Raw genomic sequence first — 12993 nt, forward strand, 5'->3', positions numbered from 1 at the left:
ATATAGTTAATGTAAAACAAATTACAGAAAGTAAAATTAAAAATCCTAAATAGATGTCTTTAATTCTTTATTTTATTTAATAATACACAATACATAACTAATATGTAATGCAATATGTAACATTATTGTATATGTATAAGCCTGTATATGTATTTATATAAAAGAAAGTTTTTCCTTGCATATTTTCATTTGCATTTATACTCATCATATCATATCTTAGCCAATGTCTATGTGAAATGCTACCTCTCATAACAACATCAAAACTCACTTTTATGTGAGTACATCTTTAATGCATGTAACAGATCATGCATGTGTCCCGTATGGGATTCTGTAGGGGGAAAAATTTTTTCAAATGAATTTCTGTGGGTTTCCACTGAGTTAAAAGTTAAAAGCGGCTCTGCAGTCAGTAAAAAGACTCTCCGTGTAGACGAGGCGACAGCACGTCAGATCAGAGGAGGAGAACTAAACACAAACACTTCCATTATTATTAGACAGTCGCTTCAGTCGAGCACATGAACGTCTTTCATTTCATTCACTTACATCTGGTAAAAACAGCCAGGGCCAGACTGTCGTTCATGTGAGTCAAACCATGCATTATGTAGCGGTTCCTAACCGGATTTTATTCACTCGTCAGTCACAGTCTATTTGGACAGATGAATAGTTGTGTGGACCGATGGAGGGTCAAGAGTCTTCAAAATGCTGCCCGCTTCTACAATATTGCTCATTTTCAGCTTTAAACTCTTCAATTGGCTCACTCTGTCTCTCTTCTGCTTGTCTCAGCAGTAATTTGCGTCTCTTTAAATCTCGTCTGCAGGTTTCACACATTCGCGTTTCGTCTCCTCCAACCCCAAGTTCTCCTCCTCGTCTTTCCTCCCCCTCCGTCTCATCCTCTCTCATCTCTCTCTTATCCCTTCCTAACACCTTCCTCTCCTCCCTCTCTCGCTGTATCACCCTCCCATTCTCTCGTTCACAAGGCCTTACGTGTCTTTTTGTCTCTTTCTCGGTTTCTTACTCTTCCATTCCGTCCCCCTGCAACTCCTTAGCATCCTTCCGTCTTTCTCTCGCTCTGTTCCGTCTTCCTCCTCATGATGAAAGAGTCTAAGAATAGCTCTCTCTCTGTCTTCTGCGGCTCGATAATCGCTGCATCTTCTACAGCATGTAAACACCCTGTTTTCACTGTTCCTGAACCAGCGATGCGGCGCAGATATCCGCATTCATCCTGCTCACCATGATTGCGATCGTTCTGATTATCCTCCATAATGGATCATTTGGAATAATAGACGACTCCCAGAGTTTTATCAAAAGCATCGTTCGTCATTTCTGCGATAGCATGGCCTGAGGAGCAGTAATAAGCCATATCTTTAAAGTACTTCTCTTGTGACACTTCTTTATGAAGTATCTATAATGTATTGACAGAATTAGGGCAGAAATATACCCAAGAAACGTATGCACACACTCACGGCCAGTGTTAATGCTTAATTTTGGCATTTTTTTATTACAGATTATTCTGAATAAAAAAATGCACAATTATTGTGAATACGAAACTTGGAGTACCAAAAGTTTTCAATTAACACATCTGTGAATGTTGTGATTCAGTGGAAGCAACTTTTGTATTAGTCACATGATCAATTAAAAAAATTTTATCAGTTAGTATTTTATTCAGCAAAGATGAATAATTGATCAAAAGTGACAGTAAAGACATTTATAATGTTATAAAAAAAATATTTTAAATACAGTATTTTTTCATTTTGAAAAAAATGTATCATGGTTTCCACAAAAATACGAACAACACAACTGTTTTCAACATCGATAATAATCATAAACTGTTTCTTGAGCAGAAAATCAGTATATTAGAATGATTTCTGAAGGATCATGTGACACTGAAGACTGTTGTAGAAAATTCAGCTTTGATCACAACAATAAATTACATTTTTAAATATATTAAAATAGAAAACATTTATTTTTAACCTTTAATATTTCACAATATTACTGTTTTTACCGTATTTTTTATCAAATAAATGCAGACTTGGTGAGCAAAAGAGACTTATGCAAAAACAAGACTTTTGAATGGAAGTGTGATTTATTACACATAGTTGTAAATATTTGTTCCTATGATAACTTTTACTTTAATTGTTCATAGTCCTAAAAGAAGACATTTTGAAAGTTTATGTAGTTCAAAATATTTGAATTTAAGTACTTGCATAAAATGTTTTGTGCCTTACTGTTTGCATTACTTCAAAAATTATTTTATATTTATATATTTATGCAGTTTTTATTATACATTTAATTTTTATTTTTACTTTATTTATTTCTTTTTTATTTCTTTTTTTTTTGATGGCGACAATCACATTGAATAACTGACAGAAGATGTTTACACGCAGTGCAAAAGTGGGGCAATGTCGATCGGGTTTTACAGGATTACTTAAATGAAATGAAATTAATTATATTATTATTATTAATCTTAAAATAATCTGGTATATTAATATATTATATTCTAATACTATATTTTACATTTATATTAATATATAATAATATATTAAAAATAAAACGATTCTAAATAAAAATACTAATTAAACAAAATCAAGATGTAAACTGAAATCATTGTTTCAATCGAAGACGTACACTTGAAACGCCTGGAATTACAAAATTAATCATGGATAACTACTTAATATATCTATGATTCCAGTTTCTCTTTATAAAAAATTGCTTGAAAACAAGTAGCAATTATAATTAAAGCGTAAATACTAAAAATATCTGAGCTGCTCAGTTTTGTGTTGGACAACAGGTTCAAAAGGTTGATAACCACTGGCTCAAAGCATTTATGACATTTACTTGATCAAAGTATTGATTTAAATAACCTTGTTTAATAAAGTTGTTTATTAAAAACTTAAACTGTGTAAGACTGTGCAAAAGTTTTTTAATTCGCATGAACGACAGCACAAAAGCTCGATATAAATTATGGATACCATTTTGACATTTAGGCTACGTTTACACGACAACGATGTAGTCAAAAACGGAAAAGTTTTTCCCTTGCATTTTTTAAAAGTTTCACGTATACACGACAACGTTTTCAAAACGATTCGCGTTTACACATATCCGCGAAAACGGCCAAAAACGCTCTATTATGTATGCCAGGGCAGTAGTTGGTGCTGTCACCTTGTAAGTAAACAGTACCTGTAGGGAAGAGACGATTATATGCCATGTACTCCGCCATTGTTGTGTATGTTTGTTCGCGCTGGCCTTTTAAAATCGATACGTACTGCACATGTCTACATACCTAACACGTACTATGCACGCGCATGACGTCACCGTTTTCAAAGATTCCCGTATTGGGTAAAACGATATTGCAGAAACAATAACGGTGGCGTTTTCAAAAACTTGCACTTTGAAACCCGTTTTCAAAAATATGCGTTTTCAGTCCCCAAAACGTCATTGTCGTATAAACAAACAGGCAAAACGCATACAAAGTTTCCTGTTTTTGGCTGAAAACATTGTCGTGTAAATGGCCCCTTTAAAAAAGCATGCAATTTAAAAACCAGCATGAATCGCCTCTGCTGAAATCTGCCACTCTCTTGTTTCTTTGTCTTTTTCAGACGGCTGTTGATTTATAGATGCAGTGTGATCTCAGCGTGTGTGTGAGTGTGTGTGTGGCCGGTTTACATTCCTTTGGTGCGCGTTTCAAATTTATGACACCGACCCCGCCAATGAATCACAGACACACTCATATTGGCAAATTCCCACCTGCAGACATTCGACGCACAAAACACACGCAACACCGGCAGTTTTCAAAGGTTTTGATGTTATTTTTATCCACAACGAGTTTCTTGGGAAATCAAGGCCTCCCGTGTGAACTCTAACAACCGTGGAGGAACACAAAGACAAATGCACCGTGAAATAAATGCATGTGGCCATCATCAAATAATCCCAAACTGAGATCCTACAGCTCATGCATATTCTAAACGCAACAGATAACTGGTCTGTATAGGTATGCTGTTGTATACTGTTGCTGTTTTAGGTAATTGCTTGTAATCACTCGTCTCTCTAATTAATATGCTAATTCCAGTGAATGCAGCTGTTCTTTAGCTAAGCGCATTCATTCTCACTGATTGGATCCTTATACAAAGACACCCTCATTAGCAAATCCATTGCTGTTAGTTAAAAGTAGGTTAAAGGCATAGATCACCCAAAAATGAAAATTCTGTCATCATTTACTCACCCTCATGTCGTTCCAAACTTGTGAGTTTCTTTCCTCTCTTCAGCACAAAAGAAGATATTTTGGAGAATGTTGGTAACCAATGAGTTGATGGCAGCATTGTATTTTTTTTTTCCATATTATGGAAGTCAATGGCTTCAAAAAAAACTGTTTGGTTACCAACATCTTTCAAAATATCTTCTACAGTACTCAACAGAAGAAAGAAACTCAGGTTAGGAATGACATGAGGGTGAGTAAATGATGACAGAATTTACTTTTTTTGGGTGAACTATCCCTTTAAGAGAGAGTTTCAACTATGAAAGTCTGCGTCTGGGGGATTGTTTATGGCATATTAGTTTTTTTGAGTATCCTATATTATAAATGTCGCATAAAAAGCATGCGTGGGTGTTCGGCGTCCAAAGTTAGAGCTCTAATCCGACCGTTTTTCCCCTCATATGCGGACTTACTTTCCCACACACGCCGATCCAGAGTGGTAGCTGTGTAACCGAGCCTCTGGTTGCCATGACGATGAGATCAGAAGTCTGTAGACGTTAAGACCCCGCTTGCCCACTATGACCAGTAAACCCTATTCAGGTAGCAGCAATTACCCGATGGGGCCTCAAACAGACTGTGTGTGTGTATGTGTGTGTGTGTGTGTGTGTGTGTGTGTGTGTTACAGACATGATGTCATCAGCAAACTTTTGTCTCTGGTCTTTTTGTTTGCCCCCACGTCCCCGTCCTCTCCCGTTCTTTTTGTTTTCCCCTTCTGTTTTTCTCTCTCTCAGTACGAGTGCCCTGCGCCGCTGTGACTTGGTTCAACACAGCCGCCCTCTCTCTTTCTCTTCCTCCTCATGTGTCTCTTCATCTCTGATATGGGTCAGTGATGGGGCGCCCTGGGATGCACCTGATCAGAAAGAATACTTAAGGACCTGCAGGCACTTTGACGTGCCACGGAGAACATTACTTTAGGAGCACAACAGTAGGGCTGCAAAAGTAAAATAAATAAAAATCTCTATTGCAAAAATTGATTATTGTAGCAATAATTAATGTTTTTTTTTTTTAAGTGTTCAACTTTATTTATATTTATATTTAACTTCTATGTATGTGTGTATATACATATCTTTTAAAATGTAATTTATTTCTGTGATGCAAAGCTGAATTTTCAGCATCATTACCCCAGTCTTCAGTGTCACATGATCCTTCAGAAATCATTCTATTATACTGATTTGCTGCTCAAGAGACATTTCTGATTATTATCAATGTTGAAAACAGCTGTGCTGCTTCATATTTTTGTGGAAACCGTGATAATTTTTTTTCAGGATTCTTCATGAATAGAAAGTTTAAAAGAACAGCATTTATTCGAAACAGAAATCTTTTTTTTTTACATTATATATGTTTGATTAATTTAATTGTCTTTGCTGAATAAAAGTGTTTTTCTTTCAAAGATAAAATATTTCTGACCCTATTTTGTATGGTATGAAACATTTTCATATATAATATTTTTAATCATTTATTGTGTACTTTATTTTTGCTTTTCATTATTTATTAGTTTTGTTTAAATTATATCTTTCAGTGTTTTTCATATATATATATATGTGTGTATGTTTTTTTATTTAATAATTGTTATATTATTTTTTTTCATGTGTTTCTATTAGTGCTTTTGTGATTAAATAAAGACTGTGTACCACAAAACAGTGGCAAGTAAACTACTAAGTTGCTGCATGCATCTAGTCATTACTTTCAGTGATGTTCATCTTGAAATGAACCAAATTTTGTGACTTTAAGGTTGTGAAACTTAAATCACTGTCATTACTTGTAGTTAGAGACTATGAGTGGTTGGGTCAAAGGATATTTATAAAGCGCCTGCTAAAACGAGGGATTTTGTGTTTTGCAGGTCTGATTACCACAACCTCTCGGAAACTGGATCGTGAACAACAGGCTGAGCACGTACTGGAGGTGAGACACACTCATGCTAACCCACGTTCACACACAGAGCTGCGATCCATGCTAATTTGTACTCCCTACAAATTGCAGATCAATTTTGTGAGAGACGGGAGAATTACGACAATTTTCCCTTCTTATGAACGCAAGATTATCGACGTGTTCTGATTGAGTCCTATAGACGCCTGTTTGAAATTCAAAATGCTTGCTCTGCTAGTCTGTTAGCATATGTTTAAGTGCCAAAGTGAATGATTTCGAGTGGGTGTTTTTGTGTTTGTAATAAAACCGATTTGTCATGTTGATCTTTTGAGAACGAACTTGTCACTTACCCGTTCACCGTGTGATCCCTTAACACCCAAACATTACACCGACCAAACGCCCCTTTAATTTATTACAACCCCCCTCTTTTTTCTAATTTATTGCTCCCTCTCTCTTTCTCTCAGACAGACAGATTGAATTTGTACAGGTGTGGCACAGTAGTCTGTGAAAGGAAATGAATAAAGTGAATTGAATTAATCGTTATGTTGTTGCTGCCAAGATGGGTGGCGCACAATTTGTCTTTTTTTTTTTTTATATATTATTTAAATGTTCCACGGCAGTCTTCTGATTGGCCGGTGGCCACGTGTGGCTATGCTGATTGGTGGATGAGCGATGGGCATGTTTGCTAATAAAAAAGAAAAATGGATCGAATGACAGAAACAGGAAATGAGAGAAAAGCAGAACATGGCTCATCATCACTCCATTCTCCGAAGAGAAAAATTATGTAGAAGATCAGATGCAAAGAGAATCTTATTTCTCTTTTCCTGTCCATCTACTGTATAATCAGGTTTTACCATGAATAGTAGTGTTTACTAAGGCAAGCATCTCTTATGCTATTACGCATGCTTCAAGTTTGATCTGAACAAATCTGTAACTCGCCCCACAATTAAATTAAATGAAGTTAAAATATTTATTGAGCAGCAAATCAGCATATTAGAATGATTTCTGAAGGACCGTGTGACTCTGAAGACTGTAGTAATGATGCTGAAAATTCAGCTTTGATCACAGGAATAAATTGCACTTTAAAATATATTTACATACAAAACAGGTATTTTAAATTGTCATAATATTTCATAATTTTACTGTATTTTTGATCAAATAAATGCAGCCTTGGTGAGCATAAGAGACTTCTTTCAAAAACATTAGTGTTTTGAATGTGAATGTGAGTTTTATCCTCATGTTCATTGCTGTGGTTTTGTGTCCAGGTGACTGTATCAGACGGTGGTCCTTCTCCCAGACACACCACAGTATGGGTGGTGATCCAAGTGTTGGATGTTAACGATAATAAACCAACGTTTCCAGAGAAGGTGTACCAGGTCCGTTTACCCGAGCGCACCCGTAAACAGCGAGGCACTCCTATATATCGGGTGTTCGCCTATGACCAAGACCTGGGCGCCAACGCTGAACTCTCCTACAGCATCGTTGATGGCAACGAGGACGGGAAATTTGTAATCGACGCCAAAACTGGTGTGGTTTCATCACCAAAGAAACAGTTCACAGCTGGAACCTATGATATTCTTACCGTGAGTCACCTTTGACCCTTGAGCTTCTGAATGAAGTTATGCTGCATTCACGCCATATCGTAATTACCGTAATTTCGAGATGACAGCACATGACGTTCTACTCGGAGCTGTTCACGTCCTCGGACTCGGAATTATGCTTTCCTATGGCAACACTATCAACGCGTAAACAGAGCCTGCGGTGGTCAGGTGGTATAGCGGTCACGTGGTACAAGTCGTAGCTCTCAGAAAACTCCCAGTTCACAAGTTGTAATTACGAGTTCTACGAGGTATATTATGTGACTAAAATAAAATGTAATCTCGCACATGTATGTGATTATAATACGAAATAGTGTTTTATATTATGTGACTAAAATAAAATGTAATAAAAATAATAAAATAATAACAAATAAAGTAAAAACAATACAAGTATAAATAAGAAAATTAAATTAAAAATAAGAAAATAAAAATAAAACAAAATAAAATAAAAAAGAATAATAAATCAAGACAAAACATTAATAATATAAAATATAATAATAAAATAAAATAAAAGAATAACAAAAAGAATACCATAGAATAAAATAGAAAAAATTAAGTTAATAATCAAAATAATAAAATAATAACTAAAATTATATAAATAGACAATAGAATAATAAAATAAAATAGAAAAAAATAAAATAAATAATAAATAAAATAATAAAATACAATAATGATAAGCTTGATAGACCATCTTGGCCATGCTGTTTAGAGCTGTTAGACCACTTTGGTAATGCACCAATCTACCTGACATGTTCCATAAACCAGCTTGACCACCTTGAAATGGTATGATCTATTTTTTTATTATTTTTCCCCCACCTAACTGGAATTATATAAACCATATATATATGTGATAGGATAAGAAATAGTCTCAGAAGTGTAAACTCAAAGATAATAATTTCCAGGTCTTGTAAAACTCTCAGCACATACAGCAGCTCAATTCTCTTAATGAGGGAGTTGACATTTTAAATTCCTATTTCTTGTAAAAGGTTTGTTCTTTTGTTTGCATTCAGTGCAAAGGTCAGTACTGGATGCATTCTTCCATTTCAGTTCAGTCCTTTTAATGTTCACTTGCCTGGTATTCTTGTCTTCCTGATGTGTGTTTAACCTCTGACCGCAGGTGAAGGCTGTGGATAATGGACGTCCTCAGCGCTGGGCGACGGCTCGTTTGCACATCGAGTGGATCCGCCGTCCGCCGCCCAGCCCTGTTCCTCTTGCCTTCGATGAGCAGCTTTATAATTTCACTGTCATGGAAACCGACAAAGTGGCGGACATCGTAGGCGTGGTGTCCGCTCAACAGCAAGGCTCCGCCTCCTTGTGGTTTGACATCACAGGTGAGTGCTTGGATGGGTTATGTTAATGTGATGATCTATGCAATTTAGATTACTTTATGGACGTGGAATTGCTGCAAAAGTGGATTTTTAGCATTTAGTGAAGGATTATGGCAAAATGAATCTCAGGGATTGGAGTTTATTGTAACAATGTTTAATTTTAAAAAAATATATATATTTTAAAACTTAAAATTTTAAATGATGTGTTTTTAGAAATAATTGTACTTTATTTATGATAAAATCCTTAAATATGTATATTATTTGATTCTTATGCTTAGACCAGATGGGTTACGATTACAGTTAGGTGAAATTAGAGTTGGTGGGAATGTCTGTGATTCACTGCATGATTTGTGGCATTGTATTGCTATGTTTTGCCATTCCACGGTCACCATGGCGATTGCTTGCCGCTGTCTGTATCTATGGTGATATAAGGTTTGTATACACACAAACAAACGACTAATACAATGAATATTATATTATATTATATTATACTATACTATACTATACTATACTATACTATTGTATTGTATTGTATTGTATTGTATTGCATTGCATTGCATTGCATTGCATTGCATTACAATCTATTACATTATGACCAAACATTCACTGCAAAAAAGTAAAAATGCACATTAATGACTTATACTGCCCTAATATATTACATTACATTGCATTGCATTGCATTGCATTGTATTACATAATATCAGTGGTTCCCAACCTTGGTCCTGGAGGCACCCCAACACTGCACGTTTTGCATGTCTCCTTAACACTAGAACCGCCACGGGGTAAATTTTTACCCGTGTCTGTTTTTAAAACGTACATAAAATAGTTTTAATAAAACATTCAAGTCTCTTTTACTAAAAGTGTGTGATTTACAATCCCCTGTTGTTAAAAACTCTTTAGATAAAACCAGATCAAAAAACGGGGCATTTATACCTATAAGCGCCAGCGCGGGTCAAATTTACCCGCTATATAATGCCTGTATGTTCGCGCTGTCATTTTCGTGCTGCTTATGTTTTACCATAATACTAGGCAACACCTTTCACTCACTGAATTAGCGGTTATCAGTTTCATAAATAAAGACAAAATGAGTAAAAGAAGGCGATTTATGAATGCTGAAGAGGTATAAGAAGCACTAAATGCCATGAGCGATGGAGAGTCTGATGGTGGGGAGATAAGTAAAGCGTCCTGTTGGCTCAGCATCTGGCGGCGATCAATATATCATATTTAGACGTTTCATCCAAATGTTACTCATAATTGTTCAAAATTTGGATTAATTATTGAATTTTTGTTTTGCCATTTCTATCGTTAACATAGGTTATCTTAATATATTGATTAATGACATTGTATTATAATAGTCTGTTACACCACCTAAATATGTAGGCTATTTACTTCCTTCTAATTCTCGTTGTCAGTGCAGGCTTGTTTAGCTTAATATTGACCGTTATGAAAAGTGACTAGTGTAGCCTGCATAAAAAAGTTTTGAACATAAAACAACAGGACAAAAATATAGTTGATGACTAGACATAATCATTTCATGACTCTAGACACTTCTTTGTGAAGACAGTAGCATAATACAGTGAAATAATATGTTCTTTAGCCATTCAGAAACAGCTGTCATGTGCGTGGGTAAAATTTACCCGCTGGCGGTTTTAGGTATACAGCGACCCCTGGCAGTTCTAGTGTTAATCAAACACACCTGATTAAGGTCATCAGCTCAGTAGGGACTCCAAGACCTGAAATTGGTGTGTCAGAGAAAGGAGACATGCAAAATATGCAGTGTTGGAGTGCCTCCAGGACCAGGGTTGGGAACCACTGCATTGTATTATATTATATTACCTTACATTATGACCAAACATTCACTGCAAAAAAGTAAAAACGCACATTAATGACTTTTACTGCCCTGTTATTATATTATATTATATTATATTATATTATATTATATTATATTATTATGTCTACAATATTACAAAATATGTTGATTTGAATAATGTTTTACAATAATATTACTAAAGTTATGTTGACTGCTGATGTTATTGAGCTCCTGTATTTGTTGATCTGGTAGGCAATGGGAGAGTCAGGTTGCAGAATGCATGGCGTTTGGTGTTCAGATACCTTCTGTTTGCTTCAGCAGCACCTGCTCTGCACTCTTTCGCTGCTCTGCCTCTTGTTTTTCCTCCTCTTCTTCTCGTTCTCGTTCTCTTCACAGCCCACTTCCTCTCCCTTCTCTTGTTTAGTTCTTTTATCCTTCGACTCTTCATTCTTTACGTCAGTTGTTCTATCTCTTTTCCATCCTCTCTTCCTCTCTCTCACTCTCTCTCTTTTTCTAAATGCTTCATATGGGAAGGTCCACGCTCTTTCCGTGAGATGTTCTATATACTCCAGACCGCTTGCGGCAGGAACTGTTCTACAGAAGGTATCTTTACCAGTTCAGCCGAATTATTTTCCTCTTTTCTTTCTCTTAACTCTCTCTTTCTTTTGGTGGTTTCTCTCTTTCTCTTTTTATTCTGTGTTGTGATCTCTTCTTCTGTCTTCAACTGTCTGCCTGTCTTTCTCTCTCTCTCTGCATGTCCAGGGCTCAACGCTAATGATTTTTTTTTCAGCCTGCCAATTTTTTAATTTCCCCAACACAAAAAAGTGCATTTTCATTGGTTTTGAGAGATGTAAACTAGTCTATTACTAAATAAGGTTCTTACAACAACATTTTAGATACCAATGAAATTTCACAATTCTCAATTCCAATTTTGATACCATAGCAAAAACTAATATAAAGTTCAAACATTACTACAGAGAAGTAAACAGTCAGTAATAAAATGAGAACAGGTAACAGCACAAATCAGTATAATAGAACAGTGATACAAAGTAATAAACAGTGCTTTAAGTTTTTCAGGTAGATCTAACACTATATTCAGGTAAGACATACTACTGAAAGTCAATAATCCCATGTAAAATAGCACAGCATAGCTTTCAATGTATAAATTAAATATAAATTAAAGCTACAAAAGTTATTCAGTCCGTTTTTTCTTTTTGTTGTTTAATTTTCTCATTAAAGGACACAAATAGCAGCAGATTTATTAGGCGGATGTCACTTTAAGCCCGAATGCACAGATTCAATACACTGATATAAATGCAGGTTTTCTCAGGATCTTTAGTTTCACTTAAGACGTAACCGACCAAAATGGTAATCTTAAATTAATTATGTGTGCATCTTTCCGTTAAAGCGCCATAAAGAAACGGTTTTCTTTCGCGCCTTATTGCGCTTTAACGGACAAAAACAGACAAAAATATGTCCAAATGCCAGTCTTGGAGAATTCTCTTTTGCGTCTTAAACGGTTTTAAATCACTTGAATGGCGAAAGAAGACTTAAAAACATGTGCAAATTATAAACTTATGGAATGACAATTTCATCAACTTTCCTGAGCGTCTTTCACGCTAACACCAGGTAATAGTGCAGTCCTTATTGTCCAGCCCTGATTTCTGTCTCTCTCTCTACCAGTCTTTCTATCTCGACCTGTCTCTCACTGTCTGTACTGTCTCTCTTTCTGCCCTTTTCTCTCTTTCTGTCTGTCTGTCTCTCTGCATGTTCTCTCTTCATGTGATTCTATTTGCCTCTTTCTTCTCCTGGCTTTCTCTCTCCCTGTGTCTGTCTCTCACTGTATTTATATAAGTTCAGCAGAACTGCTCGTGCTCTGTTGCCGTTTAACCATCAGCTAGCACTGCTTTCCCATCATCCTTTGGTGTTGTGCTGTATTGCTTTAACGTGATTGGTTGGGATGTGAATTTGAGGACATGTTTTTTGATACAAATGTGCATTTTAAATGTGTGTTTTGATATATTGCTGTATGCATGTGTGTGTGCACTTAGTATTTACTGTACAGTGGCGATAATGGTTTAATGTGCTTCCATCCGTGTGTGTGTGTGTGTGTGTGTGTGTGTGTGTGTGTGCGCGTGTGTGTGC

The 12993-nt window shown here is 35.8% G+C and overlaps 1 protein-coding gene across 1 annotated transcript in view; it reads left to right on the forward strand.

The window, feature by feature from the left end:
- fat3a (FAT atypical cadherin 3a) overlaps positions 1–12993 on the forward strand; it is an 89836-nt gene that overhangs the window by 23440 nt on the left and 53403 nt on the right. The window contains exons 4-7 of the mRNA XM_016462347.1: positions 6087–6148; positions 7378–7695; positions 8828–9041; positions 11383–11451. Of these exons, the coding sequence (XP_016317833.1) occupies positions 6087–6148; positions 7378–7695; positions 8828–9041; positions 11383–11451 (663 nt within the window). The remainder of the gene's footprint in view (positions 1–6086; positions 6149–7377; positions 7696–8827; positions 9042–11382; positions 11452–12993) is intronic.

Source organism: Sinocyclocheilus anshuiensis, unplaced genomic scaffold, assembly GCF_001515605.1.
Source record: "Sinocyclocheilus anshuiensis isolate Anshui unplaced genomic scaffold, SAMN03320099.WGS_v1.1 scaffold272, whole genome shotgun sequence".
NCBI lineage: Eukaryota > Metazoa > Chordata > Actinopteri > Cypriniformes > Cyprinidae > Sinocyclocheilus > Sinocyclocheilus anshuiensis.